General features: G+C 51.8%; 2 protein-coding genes, 1 long non-coding RNA gene and 3 other non-coding genes across 11 annotated transcripts; 1 reads left to right on the top strand and 5 right to left on the bottom strand.

The window, feature by feature from the left end:
• Positions 1-424: 424 nt before the first annotated feature.
• On the bottom strand, positions 425-3,224 carry CZH18orf32 (chromosome Z C18orf32 homolog). Of its 4 annotated transcripts, none has more exons than XM_040540532.1 (3): positions 3,115-3,224; positions 1,213-1,465; positions 425-615 (listed from the first exon to the last, which is right to left on the bottom strand). In XM_040540532.1, exons 2-3 carry the CDS (start codon positions 1,438-1,440, stop codon positions 541-543), a joined length of 303 nt encoding a protein of 100 aa, XP_040396466.1. In that variant the 5' UTR covers positions 1,441-1,465; positions 3,115-3,224; the 3' UTR covers positions 425-540. The 4 variants fall into 4 exon arrangements, with proteins under 4 accessions (XP_040396466.1, XP_040396467.1, XP_040396468.1 ...); XM_040540533.1 differs by having other exon boundaries at positions 3,146-3,223; XM_040540534.1 differs by having other exon boundaries at positions 1,213-1,468; positions 3,115-3,211.
• Positions 3,225-3,330: 106 nt separating this feature from the next.
• On the bottom strand, positions 3,331-11,954 carry RPL17 (ribosomal protein L17). Of its 3 annotated transcripts, none has more exons than XM_040540529.1 (7): positions 10,381-11,954; positions 6,270-6,322; positions 6,141-6,181; positions 4,912-5,046; positions 4,564-4,662; positions 3,828-4,019; positions 3,331-3,423 (listed from the first exon to the last, which is right to left on the bottom strand). In XM_040540529.1, exons 2-7 carry the CDS (start codon positions 6,307-6,309, stop codon positions 3,376-3,378), a joined length of 555 nt encoding a protein of 184 aa, XP_040396463.1. In that variant the 5' UTR covers positions 6,310-6,322; positions 10,381-11,954; the 3' UTR covers positions 3,331-3,375. The 3 variants fall into 3 exon arrangements, with proteins under 3 accessions (XP_040396463.1, XP_040396462.1, XP_040396464.1); XM_040540528.1 differs by lacking the exon at positions 10,381-11,954 and adding an exon at positions 6,688-6,757; XM_040540530.1 differs by lacking the exon at positions 10,381-11,954 and adding an exon at positions 6,525-6,698.
• Positions 3,668-3,744, bottom strand: LOC121062409. The gene has a single exon (XR_005815545.1). It is a non-coding gene; the product is annotated as a small nucleolar RNA SNORD58 (small nucleolar RNA).
• Positions 4,173-4,239, bottom strand: LOC121062408. The gene has a single exon (XR_005815544.1). It is a non-coding gene; the product is annotated as a small nucleolar RNA SNORD58 (small nucleolar RNA).
• LOC121062407 lies at positions 4,757-4,823 on the bottom strand. The gene has a single exon (XR_005815543.1). It is a non-coding gene; the product is annotated as a small nucleolar RNA SNORD58 (small nucleolar RNA).
• Positions 7,644-13,992, top strand: LOC121061542. Its single transcript, XR_005815146.1, has 2 exons — positions 7,644-9,693; positions 9,794-13,992. It is a non-coding gene; the product is annotated as an uncharacterized LOC121061542 (long non-coding RNA).
• The last annotated feature ends 1,586 nt before the right edge of the window (positions 13,993-15,578 follow it).

Raw genomic sequence — 15,578 nt, 5'->3', positions numbered from 1 at the left:
AAAAAAAAAAAAGCCTTAAAGTATCAAACCAAGACTTTTGGCTAAGTAAATTTTGCAGATAGCGCAACTCCTTTAGCTCATCAACAAATTTCACACAGCAGTCTCTATTCCTCATAACTTGACCGTAACGTTTATGCTGCCACGATGCAATTAATCGTTCTCTAGCAAGGTCGAGAATAGCTTAGTTTTGAAGAGGAAGAATGAAGTATTGCACTCGCAGTCCGTGAAACTAAGAAGCAACACGTTTATCTTCCAAAGCTAGCTTAATCCGTAAACTATTTAACCTAATCATGCCCAATAGGTTATAGATGCAAAGTGGTCCCGAGGGAGGGAAATAAAGAATAATTTAACACAGTTTTCAAACATTTTAAATAAGAAATCCGCTAGCTGCCATTTTAGTGGCAAAAGAGACCTTCTCCTGTACGTGATAAAGGGTTTTATTCAGCTGAAATGTGCAAAGAAGTGTCTCAGAGTGAGAGAAATATCAATCACCAGTTCATATTGGACACCAGGGAATGAAATCCTTACGAATGAATTCCTTTAATCTGTTTTCTTGTCAGAATTTCCTGTGGATCTCTTTGCAGCAATTCCATTTGCAACCCCGTTGCTTTCAAACTGCAAATAAAAGAGAGCACCGTTCAAACGAGACGTCAAAAAAAAGACCAGAACAGTGACATTTGGGGAGGAAAATGACTTTCAGAAGCAAGGCCAGTGAAACCCTATGAAGAAATCTGCCCCAAAAACCAGAGTGATTGCGTTTCTTTATATCTACCTGTGATTATTTGGGGCTGAGGGCTGACACAACCCGTATATATCTCTGCATTTTGTTAGAGGAGATGTGTAAACGCACAACTTCAACACACTGAACATTTTCTCCCGTCACGAGTGGCGGAGCTAGCAGAACAGTTACTTTTACTACTCAAATTCTTACTTCTCGGAAGGAACAGCCAGTTGTTCAATACATACGCGTACCTGTAAGCTTCTTCAGAAAACAGGTGCGATTCCTGTCCTTCCAAGACTTCCCAGCAGCAGTCCTGGAGTAACTGCTATTTCTGGCTAGCTCAGTACTGATAGCTCCCTTTTGTACGACTATTGCCACAAAAACTTCCCCAAAAACACCCAACTACCCGCTCTTTTGTAGCGCCCACCCCGCACTATTATCAGGTGCTCTACCTGGAGTTTCCCTCCTTAGCTCAAAGGCATTAATCTTACCTTGTAAATTCCAGGCTCATCCTCCTCATCTCTTTCGCTGGCTGAAGGTGCCCGTGGATTTCCAGCACTGCCTCCTTGCCCTTGTTTTGTGGCCGTCGTTTCCTGCACGGCTTTCTTGGGCCACACGCGCTTAATGAAAGGTGCGATGACGGGATAGATGTAGGGCTCCAGGAATTTCTTGTAGACCCAGAGAAGAACCGGAATGACGATACAGGGAATGCACACCATGGCTTCCTCTTGTTCTGGGACAAAGCTGCTAGGAAAAACAACTTCAGATTACAGTTTCTGTACGCAACGAGCTAAGAAAACAAAGTCTCACGAAAGGATTTTAGTTAATGTTTACGCAGAAAAGATTCTTTAACAATAGATCTTCAAGGTTTCAAAAATGCTGCCATTATTCCTTGAGAACAGCTGCACGTTCCAATGCTATAAAGTCCTCGGGATCGATAAAGCCAAGATTCCTGGCATCTTAACAAAAAAGAATAAGGTTTGCTATTAACTCAGCACCCCTACAGCTGGAAGTTTGAAAGACATATCCAGAAAGTTTTTGCTTAAACCACACTGAAAAAAAATGTAAGCAGTGATCTGAAGATACTAGCCCAGTTCTCCCACCCGGATCCTCCCAGACCTCCCACCAATCCCGTAATAACCAGCCAAACTCTCAGAAAATTAATCCTTCCCTTTCTCTCAAACCCTGGGAGTGGTTTTCGAAAACAGCGCCTTGAGGTCTGCGATGAAAAAAAGCAGAAAACCAAAGCACAGGCAGGGAAAGGTGCACCGGGGAGAGGGAGCACTTAAATAGGACCAGAACGGTCCCCTTCAGTGGTGATGACCTATTAGATGTGCCAAGCCCCGCTGCACGCTGCAAGTTCGCCCTTCACATTCTCCCTTTCTAGGCCACCCACATCTGAATCCTTACATTAAGGCACAAAATCAAAGGGAAAAATCTGTGGAGAGGGAAAGGGCAGATCCTCGTTTGGGATCCTTGCTTTGCTCTTCCCAAACCGCCCTAGCCAAGCGTAGCCCCACACCCTCAGCTCCAGTTGACTGCTTCCAAGTGGAGTTTTTGCCTCTTCAAATGTAGTTTTACGGGAGCCCAGCCTCCAAAGGCAGAGCGCAATCTTGAGAAAATAGGAACGAGGGAATCCATTAAAGCCCTTTGAAAAGAATTATGCACTCCCTCTTCTAGAGCTTCCTAGATATTAAATCTTCTGTGTGATGCTGAGGATTCAGCCACTAGCTGAAGAATGGGCGGGGGGGGGGGAAAATCAACAGAGGCTGCCTCTCCAGGACTGAGAGTCTGTGCAGTCACTGGGTACCACGAGTCCAAGCTAAAAAATAAGTCCCACCTCCGCCAGATACAGAAGAAAGTTCCGGTGTTTTAGTTCCAGCGGCTAACGTATTGAAACCTTTTTTCCCCCCAACCTTCTCCGTGATGCCGTTGCGTGGTTGGCGGGGTTAATTTTTAGGAAAAAATATACCACAAGGGCAAACGGTGAGACGTTCAGTAGCAGGCTTTGCTCCTTTGTGATACAGGCTTTTGTTTCTCCCTAAACCACCGCGCAGAGAACAAGCGTGACACTGCAACTACAAGCACGTTCGCTCTTTTTGTTCCCCGTGTTTAATCTGGGCGGTAGTCACCCATTCTTACGTAAACACAAAAAAGGCCGGGCACACGAAGGGCTTCACTGACCCCCTTGAGGCCGAGCCGGCCTAGCCCGGTTACCTCACGCAGCCCATCCATCCCCGCGGTGTTTCCCGGCGCTAGGCCAGCCCCCGGCCGCCGTTACGCGGCCGAGCCCCGGCTCCCGCTGCCTTTAACCTCCCTCCCCTCTCCCCAAGCCCTGGAGACGAACGGCGGCGCGGACGCTCCCCCGGCAAACCGCCCCCGCCCCCCCTCACCTGAGACCGCAGCTCCCCCCCCCGTCCTCACCGCGCCGCGCCGCCCTCCCTACTGCCGCCGCACCGGAAGCGGCCCCCGCACTTCCGGCGGGCGCGCCCCGCCCAATAGGAGGCGCCGCGCGTGTCACGTGCCCCGCCCGCCCCCCGGGCGTGGCGTCACGGGGGGGGGCGTGACGTCACGCGGGTGACGTCACAGGCGCACTGAGGACACGGGGGGGGGCTGCGAACAGAGCTTTATTTGAGGGGGGGGGGGGGGGAGGGCTACTCCCGGGCCATCAGCTTCTGCTTCTTCAGCTTCTTCTGCGAGATCTGCAAGGGCAACGAGCGCAGGGTCAGCGGCAGCCCCTCCCCAGCGCCCCGCGGGCGTCATTTTAACAATTCCCGTCAGCCGTTGGGGTCTCCCCGCCCCGGGAACGGGGAACGGGGGGGGGGGCGCGTCCCTTCGGCCGCCCCACGCCCCTACAGGGAAACGTCCCCGTCCCCCCCAGCCCCAAACCCGCCGCCCCACACCCCTCGCTTCTCGTCCGTCCCGAATCTTGGGATCGATACCGAGGTTGCTCAGAATTGTTTTCTTGTTTTTTTTTCCCCACGGGTATTCCAAAGGCGTCCTAAGGTAAGTCCTCACAGCACCTCCCTCCCGCCCTCCCGCCCCCAAAAACGCCTCGTTACCCGATTCGGGCTCGTGAACGCCATCAGGGAACGCCGCTTTTTACCTTTTTCTTCTGAGCCACCTCTTCTTCCGGCTTGGGGACGATCTGCTCCTTCTCGGTGAGGATCATCTCGATGTGGCAGGGGGAGCTCATGTAGGGGTTGATCCTCCCGTGAGCTCTGTAGGTGCGCCGGCGCATTTTGGGAGCCTTGTTCACCTGGATGTGCTCGATCACCAGGGAATCCACGTCGAGTCCCTGCGCGGGGGTGGGGGGGGTGGGGGGAACAAAAACAAGATGCCGCGACTTAATTTGCTCCGCAAGTAACTTCTGCAGCAAAACCGTGACGCCGCAAGTCAGAGAAGCGCAAGGCTATCCCCCTACGTCTCACGGCCAAGTTATATCGCGCTGATGGCTCAGCAAGAAACGATTATTTCACGGTCACTCCAAAGGTGTCCTAAGATAGTCATCACCGCCATCAGAATCGCCAAATAAAGCGCTGAGCGCGCTGCGGAGGTACAGACTGACCGGGAGCCCACGGATCGTGCTCCTGGGGGATTTTAGGAGCTTGCTCCCCCACCACGCACACTCTCAATGGTCGACAGCCATCCACCTGTGAAAAGCTAACTCATTTTTACTCAAAAAAAACCCACGCAGCGTAATTCAAACGGCAAACCAGACCCTCTAGGCCCCGCTTTCAACCACAAAGCAAGTCTTTCGGACTGCTGAGCACCAAGCTCAGGTGCACACACGCACACGGCCACGCGAACAAGGCGCGTTTAATAGCATCTGCTCAGCCCACCTTGAGCTCAGCGTTGCTCTCTGCGTTTTTGAGCATGTGCAGCAGGAACTCCGCGCTTTTCTTGGGCCAGCGTCCCTGTGTCCAGCCCCACTGCTTGGCCTGTGAGAAAAAAAGAGAAGCGGCTTCGTCCCAGTACGACACAACTTGCCCTTTTCCACGGTATCAGTTTGTTATTACGTGTCCTTTTACTTCGATCGCTCAGAAAACGCATTTCTTTTCACGTTGAATCCAAAGGTGTCCTAAGAAAGTCATCACGGCAATCGAAGTGAACGATTCTACACCTCGCACAGGAGCGAGCCAAAATAATTGATATCAATGCCCTCCCCACGTTTCCGTCGCAGCCCTCACCTGGGCACATCTACCAACTCCTCCGTTGTAGCGACGGAAGGGCACGCACTGCTTCTTCAGGGTCACGTCCTTCAGGTACTTGGTGGCCTTGCGGATGTGCATGCCCTTGATGGCCTGGGCAGTCTCACGGGTGTTCTAACAAGAAAAATAAAAACACACAGTGGAAGCTCCTCTTAACGCTTCTCTCCGCGTTACAATGGGAGTAAAAGCACTGGATTTTCACCTTTCTTTTCCTTTCTCCAAGGAAAGGGGCAATCATACTCGTTTTTACTACAAGCTCAGTTCAAAAGAAGCCACCAAAAAAAGAATAATCAGCAACTTTTTTTTTTGCTACCTACAATTCTTTGTATGACCCCCATTACTGAGTTTACAGCTCTGTGATGCCTTTATTCTTTTTTTTTTTACCCAGAGCTTTCCAGCAAATTTAAAATTGAGGATTTACACTTTTCATAGCTCCCTCTTTGGCCACTAACCCAAAAAACAGAAGCCTGAATAATTAAATTTCTGTTAAGATATCCAACATGGCACCTCACAGGAATGAAAGTAAACACAAGCTCTACAAACAAGCTACAAAATTTAATGTCTATGTAAGGGGATTAAAAAAAGAGGGAGTGAAAAGCATCAAAAAGAAAAATCCAGGATAAGTTATTGGTGCTGAAGTTACTCTTTGATTTTTGCACTTAATATACGATTACAATAGAAGAACAAACCAAATTAAATGAAAGCTCTTTTCACCTGCACTATGTAACACTCAGCAGAAAAGCATACTCTCAGCTTCGTCTTCATGATTAACCCAAATTACTCTTATATTCATTGCTGCACCTAAGGGTTTTCCAGGGCAACATATGAACCCAGGTCACTACTCATGCCAAACACTTGCTGCCATACTTCTCGACCACTGAAATGACAGGATTAGCAGGGAGATCCTTCCCAACATCGAACCAGGCAGTGAGACAAATGAAACAAATCACTAGTTCTAGTCTAATTCCTCCGCCTAACTTCCCTCCGACTACCTCTTTCCTTTTCTATCAGCTCTATTAGGCAGCAAGCTGAGAACAGACCACCTTATTTTTCTGTTCCTGCGGATAAGGTCATTACGAGCAGCTTGAGCACACGCAGGCCGTAACCTACACCACCACACTTCAGTAACTACCGAATAACATGGGAAAATAAAGGTCATCTCCTTCCAAAATCCAGCTCGGGTTTCCCACCACGCGCAGGCCACGTACCTTGAAGTGCACTCGCAGGTTGGAGCCCCTGGACTTGCATGCTGCGGAGAGAAGAGACCAACTTCTGAAGTGAAAAAGCGAACGATTTCAGGGAGTAATACGGAAATAAGAGATCAGAGAACAACTCACATTTCGTGGGGTTCTCCGGATCCAGCGAGTAGCGGACCATTTTGGGAGCTCAACTGCGGGGAAACAGTGTGAGAAATCATACTGGGCTTCTAACACAGACAAGCAGAAAACAGAACGCTTTCCTCACAACCGACAGCTAGCTTACAAAGCCCCTCAGAGATAGATTTTCTTTCCACAATTAAATCCAAACGTCTCCTCCACCCCCCCCCCCGCCCCGCAGCCTCAGGGCCCGCTCCCCCCTCACAGCCCCGGCACCTCCGCGCTCCGCCATCTGCGGCGCCAGCGCCGCAAACGCCGATGGCAACCAGCGGGCCGAGGCGCCCCCGCGGCCCCTCATGGCCTCCCCGGGCTGCCCGTGGCCGGGACGGGGCCGGATGGCGGCGGATGGCGGCGGATGACGAGCCCACGGCGTCCTCACCTCAGGGCGGCGGCGGGGAAGAGGAAGGGCGGCGCCTGGCGGGGGGCGGGGAGGGCCGCGGGGCCGCTCTCGCGAGACAACGCGCGGGGTCTCTCGGGTCTATCGTGGGCATCGGCTGTCGCGACAGGGCTCCGCACCACCCAAAAACCAGACCCTGTGTCTGAGAGCGGTGTCCAAACGCTGTTTGAGCTCCCTGGGGAGCCTGTCCCAGTGCCCGAGCACCTCTGGGTGCAGAACCTCGCCCTGACGCCCAGCCTGACCCTCCCCTGCCCCAGCTGTGAGGATTCGAGTTGTGGTTTTGCGGTGAAAAATTCCACCCTTCACGCATATCCAAAAGTGATCGTGCGGGCATAACAGTGGGGAGGATGTTAAGCAGTTAAAGGGAAGGGCCCACTGTCCCAAAATAAGGAGGATAGCTGAGAAAAACAGGACGAGCGGTGTGAAATCAGTAAAAACAAAAAATCACGGGCCCTCTAGTCATGAGAAAAGAAGGGGGGGAAAAAAAAAAAGGAGAAAGTAATGGTTAGCCAAATAAAATCGTACGTATTTGGGCCCCTCAGTACAAGAAGGACATTGAGGTCCTGAAGCATGTCCAGAGAAGGGCTGTGAAGCTGGTGAAGGGCCTGGAGCACAAGTCCTGGGAGGAGCAGCTGAGGGCACTGGGGTTGTTTGGTCTGGAGAAGAGGAGGCTCAGGGCAGACCTTATTGCTCTCTGCAGCTGCCTGAAAGGAAGGTGTGGGGAACTGGGGTCGGCCTCGTCTCGCAGATAACTAGTGATAGGACCAGAGGGAATGGCCTCAAGTTGCGCCAGGGGAGGTTCGGGTTGGAAATGAGGAGACATTTCTGTCAGAAAGAGCAGTCAGGCATTGGGACGGGTTGCCCGGGGAGGTGGTGGAGTCCCCGTCCCTGGGGGTGTTCAAGGAGAGGTTGGACGTGGTGCTTAGGGACATGGTTCAGTGAGTGACATTAGTAGTAGGGTGATGGTTGGACCAGATGTTCTTGGAGGTCTCTTCCAACCCTAATGATCCTAGGATTCTACATCCAGGGTTGCCCTGTTTCAAGAACCGTGCAGGTCGTTTGCCTATTGTGGGGCAAATGACACCCAAGGGCCACTCGTGGCTGCACAGCCCCATGTCTTAGCCTGAGATGTAAAAATAAAATGTTTCTGTGCATAAATGATTGTGCCCGTGTCTATGTGGGTACGTGCACCCAGGCATGGACCTGTTACGGGCTGCCCCCGGTTGGAAGCACAGTTCCGCAAAATGGCGCCACCCCAGCGCCCTGAGGTGCTTCAGGGCAGCCCAGATGCTGCACCTGAGGGTGACAGGGAGGTGGCCCCTGCACTCGGTGCCCTGGCCATGGTGGGCTTGTCCCACCCCTTGTAAAATCACCTACCAGTGAACAGAGAGAGAGAACAAACTTGCCCCAGGGAAAGGGCATGGAGAGCAGTGCCTCAGCTGGGCTCAGCACCCAAAATCAGCAGGTGTTAAAATGAAAGGCTCATTTTCAGGGCAGGGGCTAAATCCCCTCAGTCCGCCTGTACCATGTTTGGGTAATTCCTACTGTCCTTAACCCTCTTTCACTTCTGGGAGCTTCTGCTACCTCCTGCCAGTGCCTTTGCCCCCTAACCAGGACAACAAGAAGAGGGCGAGATGGGATGCATGGAGAGGCAGTGCAGGAGGTAAAATAAAGGATCTTGAGTTTTACTCATCACCTCAGCGTTATATTTAGGGGCGAGAGGCACCACATTCACCTTCATGCCATGGGGTTAATTGCCTCTGTTGTAGGGTTTGGCGCTTGAGCCATGCTGGCCAACAAGTGCCTTTTGTTTCTTTACTCGGTTAACACAGATGGACTGGAGAGTCTTTGTGGTCTAGGCTGGGCCTTGCAGAGGCCACGACATAGTGGAGACTATCTCCAAATAGCTTTGTTGCCAAAGACATCTCTCCTAAATGCAAGGTGTGATTAAACCCAATGGCTAATTAGGCCACATCGGTTGTTTCCATCACTACATTTGCACCGGATTTGTGACTGAAGGAATTACAAAATTGCCCTGGCAGGTTCCTTGCTAAGCAGGGAAGACATCTGTTTTATTCAGGAAAGCAAAGCCTGGTCATCTGAGCAAAGAAAGACACAGTCAAACCAATCTTTCTAACCCTCAGGCTAAGGCCAGTGTTGGTAGATCAATTCGGTGAGGCTGAAGCAAGTCTAAGTGCTGCAGCTAGATGGCAGGCTAGGATGAGAATAGAGAGCAGGGACACAGCATAAAAGAAAAAAAAAAAAAGAAATTAAGATTCGTATTTATGAATCACAACTGGTATTTATAGCAGCATTATAAATAAAATAAAATAAAAAAAAATCGAACCTTTGGGTGTTAATAGAAAATGTGTTTCTTATTTTAGGTTGTGTTTGAAACTAGAACTGCTTGGGAAGTTGACCAAACAGCTTCTCAGTGAAACGAAAACATCTCCTGAAAGTGGTACCCAGCTACAGCAAAATGCTTAGTAAGAAAAGTTTGATGGAAGAAAGGAAAAAAAAACATTGATCTGCTGTCCAGGCACCTCCCTGGTGTGAGAGAGGTCCGGGTTAAACTCTGTTTAGATTAAGCAGGCAGAGCAAGAACCTACTGCCCATATGAATGCTCAGACCACTGGGATATTTTCAGATCTCTTCTTTAGCGCTAATAAACTCCAAAGCTTTGAGGCTAGGATTTCACCCAGATGGGATGCGGAAAATATTTGAACTATCACAAATATTTACACGGATGGGAAGCGTAGGGCTGTAATTTTAACTGCAGTTCCCCGTTCACCTGCCTTAAAAGGTTCCTTTTACTTTGCTGTCAAGGAGATGCTTCCTGCATCTTTTCTTACAGCTGCAACGTCTCCGAGTAACTTGTTAAGCACCGACCTCAAAGCTGGGAACCTTGCAGCACTGCTGGGGTATGGGCAGATATTATTTCTTCGTTTTATATGTGAGATTCCTGTGAAGACAAAGATTTAGAAGCCCGTGCTCTCAGGAATGCGTGCTAGCTTTTGGCGTGGGTGCTTATTTGGGGCGCTCAAGATTCATTTTTATCAATTAATGCTTCCATCATTGTCCACGGGAGTAGAAGCCACGCAGCAGGTCAGTACATGCACCAACCTCAGTGCAGTGGCAATGTGAAGGAAGATCAGCATTGTCCAAATACACACGCAACAGCCTTTCTAAGCCAAGTATTACTGGAGAAAAATAGACTCATGACTTTGAGGAACAATAAAAATGGAAGAAGATATCTCAGAGACGAATTTCGACACTTCCTTAGTGTCTCGGTTTCCTTTTCTGTGGAAGAAAAATGGTAATATTTCCAGCAGCACTAAGTGTCCAGATGTGATAAATAAAAACTAGCAAAAAGTGAGGTCCTCAAGCACTGCCAGGGCCTTCCCCACCATCCTGTGGGAATCTCCACTCACAGCCGGCATGAGTGCAACCCTCCTCCGTCATTACTTCTGCTCTCCATGGGGAAGGAAACCAGCATTTCCATGGGCAGCACCTTTACAGGCAGCTTCTCAGCAGCAGAGCGCAGGAGCGATGGGACATCCAGAGAAAGCCGGAAGGGAGACGAGAAAAAAAAGCAGCTGGCGCATGACGGGAATCATCCCGGGGTCATTCATCAATCGAATCCAAAGCAAACAGGGCACATCTTCTGTTACTTACGCTTTCTGTTTCCCCAGGATGCAACTGTTCACGATCGGGGCTGCTGAGGGCTTGCGGTGGTGGCAGCGCAGAGGTAGGAACTTCAGCAGGTGGCATCAGGAAATGAGATGCATGCTTTCTTCTTTGTCGGGAGGTTGACAGCTGCTCACAGAGGCAGCCTAGCAGCTACCTAGCGCTGAGATCAGGACTGAGGCAGCTGGGCGCGTGCCCTCAGAGGGAGCTTTTGGATCCTAAGCAGAAAAGTTTTGGCACCTAAGTCCAAAATCGTGTTCCTTGAAACTCCTGCATAGGGGACAGCTGTCTCCTGATCCTCCTGGAATCCAAACTCTGTAGGATTTAGCCTTAAACTCCCCTGGTGCCATCCCTCTTAGCTCTCCTGCCCGTACCGCCCAGCCCTGGTGACTCAGCCTTGCGCTGCGTACGCCCGACTTCACTCAGCAGACGTTGAAATAAAGATCCAACTGTTCATCTCCTTCACGTTTGGGAGCTCCTGGTGGTTACGTCCTCCTGGGAAGGCAGTGGCGTGGTGGCCACGGCATGCTCCCGGGATGCGAGACCCACTTTTGCTTTCCTTCCCTCGAGAGGATTCAAAGCCACATCCTAACCACGAGGCTCTTCTGGGGCAAAGATGTTCCCACCCTTCCTGCTGCAGGTTTTCTCCTGAGCAGCACGCAGCCTGCGTGGGGGCAGTAGTTCCTAAATTACTGAATTCAGCCCAGGAGGGGCTGCGCTAAAATCCCTCTGACGGATAGCCCCAGTGGGGCTTGTTGGCCGAGCCGAACTCCGGCTCTCAAAAACCCGCCACGTGTCTGCTGTGTTACAGGAGGGGTTTCTGACCCGCTCCTTGCACAGGAAAGGAAGCTAATTCCTCAGACTTGCTGTAGCTTTCTTGGCATTCATCTTACAGCCGCAGCTTGTGGAGCCCAGGGGTTACGCGGGGATAAGAACGGTCGTTCACGAAAATCGCGTACGAATGGGTTGCTTGCCCTAAGGGTTAAGCAGAAAAACCTGAAGACAGAAAGCACCCAATACCGATTTGAAATCGAAACCAGCTTGAACGCTGGAGCTGGAAACCGCTGGAGGCTTTGCAGCCTTCCCACAGCTGCCTGCGCCTTCTCCCTGAGCTCCTGAGATATTAAAGAAGAGATGCTTGATGCTTCTAGAGGGGGCTAAAAGTTCCTTGCTTTCAAATCAAATCCACAATATGCCTTATATGCATGTGTGTTTAAATATATATCTAAAATACGTATTGTGTAATAAATGTAAGTTAAATATAATTACATATTCATGTGTTTATATATATGTGTGTATGTTTTAAACGTACAGATGTGTATGAATCCTCACGTATCATCTGAAACCTGTGAATGGCTGGAATGCTTTTGCTTCCCCGAGAGTGCTCCTAAGAGGAGGTTCTTTACAAGGACAGGTGAGCTCCGCCGTCTGTTTCTGTTGCGCGTGTCCTGTCCCCAGTCCAGGGTGAGGAAACAGTCCCCGGAGCGCGGCGTCACGACGGCTGAGCGCCTGTCCCGACCGTCACCGCTGCTGAGGCGTGCCGCAGCGGCCCAGCACCTTCCCTGCGCTGCTGGGGACCAGCCAGGAGCATGGGCGAGACAAAAAGGAAACATCAATAGGTGAGGCTGTAACACTCAACGATCGTTGGCGTATTATCCGAGAGCGGCGGGTTCATCCACCCCCCCCCCCGCGCACCCAGATGGGAGGAAATCGCCGGTAAAACAAACGTCCAGCGTGATCGAATAACCTTGTAGCCGAAGTCGGTGTTTATCCGATGCGTTCCCTGCCAGCAAAGCATTTACGCAGGTTGCGCAGGTCTGTGACTGCTCGTTCCTGGCTTTCGGTGCCAGAAATGGGATCATCGGCCAATCGCCTCGATGAGAGAGGCAGTAAATAAAGACCTCGTGGAAGCGCTCGATCAGAAACACCGTTTGGGATAAATTAAAGCCCGGTCCTGCGTTTGCCTGTCTGGCTCGTAACCAAGAAATACCGCTTTAAACGTTTTTTTTTTTTTTTGGTTCGTTAACCGAAATCAGCAACATCGCCCACGATCTGTGCCCAAAGTTAAGGCACAAATTAAAATGTGGGGATATGTTTGAACCTAAGATAGAAAAAAAAAAAAAACCCTCTAGACCATCTCCATTGACCCGTTCCAACCTCACCTTTTCTGGTGATCTGTGAACCCTGTCCAACACTTCTAAAGCTAAACGAGCTTTGTGCTGTGAGGCAGCCTCAAACTCCAGCCGCTTGTTCCATCTCCTAAGCAAAAACCTTCTCCGTTATTCCTTCCTAGCTCCTTCCTGCAGCTGCCTCGTTCAAGAGCTCCTCTGGGTCTCTTCTTTGCCAGCCCTGCAGCCCTCTCCGTTCCGAAGCACGTGGAGATCTGCTCAAGCCCCCGAGAAGCCAGCTTGGATGATGCCTGCGAACCTCTGCAGCGGTTTCAGCCGGCAGGCAGGTTTCTGCTCGTGGCATTACAAACAGCCGCAGCCCTGAACGTCCGTTCCTTTCTTCCAAAACCCCACTGATGCCTGGTGCAACCCCTCCAGCCTCTTCGCTTATCACGTGGCTGGGTTTTTCTGCGTTCCTTCCTTCGCCTTCCTGTCGTCCGAGATTCTCCCCGCGTTTCCGCCCTGCCGCTTGCAGCATCTTCCTCTCCGCGACACGCAGGCGTTGGGATGCGGGGAAGGGGCACCGGGAGGTGGCTGTATGGGGTGAGATGCGCCCATACCCGAGACCAGGCAGCTCTGCTCTCGCTGCTTCCCTTCTTGTCTGTCCGGGCTCCGCTCGCAGCCCCGTGGACTGTTTCAGGCTCACACAGCCTCTCCCTGCTCTCTCCTACACCAAAAAGCCCTCCTCGCTTTGCCAAACACGTAATCAACGGGTACAGAAAAGCCCTCGTGTTTTCCCATGCCGTGACCTCAATCCGTCTGCCCGTCCGTCCTTGGACTGGCGTGAATCGCCTGCACCTCCCAGGCAGGAACACAAATACGACGCACTAAGAAATGCCCTGAGCTCTTCTTAATTAATTACAGAGCCACTGGCTCTTCCTAATAAGACCCACAAGCTCAGCAAACGCAATAAAAGTTAGGTAATTAGGGGGTAAACGGCCAGAGGGTGAAACGAGCCCTGGGGGGGACCGGAGTGCTCGGGGACGTCTCCTTCTTTCCCATGCTCCTACGGCACACGCTGGGAACGTGGGAAAAACGTCCTTAATTTTCATCGAGACGCCGAGGGGGGGGGGAGACCGGGATCAGGGGTGGGCTAGCTGATGGTTTCTCCCAGGAAAATACGGAAGCTGACGAAAAATGAAGCGAGTAATCTTGTCGGCGTGAGAAAAGCTAACAGCCGAGGTGAGCAGGAGACTCGCTGCGTCTCCGAGGATAGCTCGAGGCTTTCCCCTGGCTCGGGAAGATCTCAGTGCTGCCGTCTGCTCAAACCTGGGAGGGCAAAAGCCTCAAGGAGCGAATGCAAAGCAGGGCGTGGAGAGCTAAACGATAACCTGACCTTGACGATAGGCACCAGCGTCTTGTGCTGCTTCGTCTTGTGCTGCTTCGTCTTGTGCTGCTTACTTCTGTGCCCCAAAGTGTTTGTCACGCTTTCTGGAAAACAGAAGATAGGGCCTAAAGCCTGCGTTTGCGGGTTGAAACACCGGAACGAATACTGTTGGTTTCTACAGCGCTTTACTGAACTAAGCAGCAAATTATGATTATTTTTTAATAACTCCTCCTCTTTCTTGTAGGGGAACCTGAGCGGCACGGTCAGAGTTTCCTCATTTCGGTGCCCATCCGGATTTACAGGACCGGTTTTGAAAGCCTGTGCGCTGCTGGGATAAACGTAACGTGGATTTGTTGCTCTGGATGGCTGATTTGGGATCCAGGCTGGGAAGTTTCCTGATTATTCTGCCAGGAGGGCAGCTCGTGAGGTCTTTTAGAGGGCAATTACCACGTGCTGGTCTCAAAAAGCCCTCCAGGCTGCTGCTGCTACCTGCAGGCTGGGGGCAAGGCAGGCATTTCGGGGGCTAGGAAGACATTTCGGGGGCTAGGAAGACATTTCGGGGGCCAGGAAGGCATCTGGGAGCTGGGCAGGCACGTCTCCTGCCTGCTCTTCCAGTCTCCTTTCAATCTGAGCACTGAGGACGTTTACTGACCGCGCTTCCACTCCAGATTTGGCCACACGTTCCCGCAAATGTAAGGAAAAAGCGCGTGGATAAGGATACGCTCCGTACATCAAACCCAAACTCCTCTCCGGACTCTGCAGCAGCTCCAGCCTGGCTGTAACAGGGAGGGCATTTGGTGCAATTACCAAAAAAAAGGTGGTTTTATTTATTTATTTTTTTAATGCAGATGCAGCATGCTGAGCTCTCTCCGGCTTCCAACCTGTGCTCCTGCTGTGGGCGGAGGTGCTGTAACGTCCCACGCGCGATCAGGCCAGCCTGGGGATCGATGCAAGGCATGGAGCGAGGGGGGGGGGGGAAAAAAAGAGAGAAAAGTCAGCAGAGAAATCACGTCACGTTGCTCAAGCACCTCCGGGAGGACGGCGCAACAAAAAGGGGACCGAGAAGAAGAGTTTGCCCCTGACGAAGGGGCCGTGGGTTGAGGGCGGCCCGGTTGGGATCGAAGCCTTCTGGAAACCTCCCCGCGCTGGGGATGCGCGGAGGCAGGTACAAACCCGGGTGACAACCCTAACAGGGATTAGGGGTCGGCAGGAATGCGGGGATTTTACCCTTCGAGGCCCACGGGATCCGCCGCCGCTGCGGCCCAAACCCCGCGGCCACGCGCTCGCTAAGAACCCAGCGGATTTACCGCGGGACAGGAGGCCCCGCGCGCAGCTTGGCGGGGTCAGCTGTAAATATTCCCTCACAATCAAAGGCATTCATCTAAGGATTACGTGCCGGGGGCTTGGTGGTCAAGTAAATTCGCAGCTAACGGGACCGTTAAGAGCCAGGCCAGTTTAGCTGCCTCGCCGGCCGCCCCGGTCGTTTTTACTCCATCCGAACGCCACGGGGCCGGGGGGGGGGGGGGGGGACACTCGGCGGGCCGTGACGTAAGAAATCAGCTCGGAAGGACGCGAGGGGGCTGCCTCCGACAAAGAGGGCTCCCCGGGGCTATCAGCAGCGGGTAACGCCGCTGAAGCACGCGAGCTGGTTTCATAACCCGCCGGAGATTAGCCCCTGCTGTAAGCAAGCA

Source organism: Cygnus olor, chromosome Z (assembly GCF_009769625.2).
Source record: "Cygnus olor isolate bCygOlo1 chromosome Z, bCygOlo1.pri.v2, whole genome shotgun sequence".
NCBI classification, from domain to species: Eukaryota; Metazoa; Chordata; class Aves; order Anseriformes; family Anatidae; genus Cygnus; species Cygnus olor.
The sequence above is the reverse complement of the archived record's forward strand: the minus strand, read 5'-3'. Positions and strand labels throughout refer to the sequence as shown.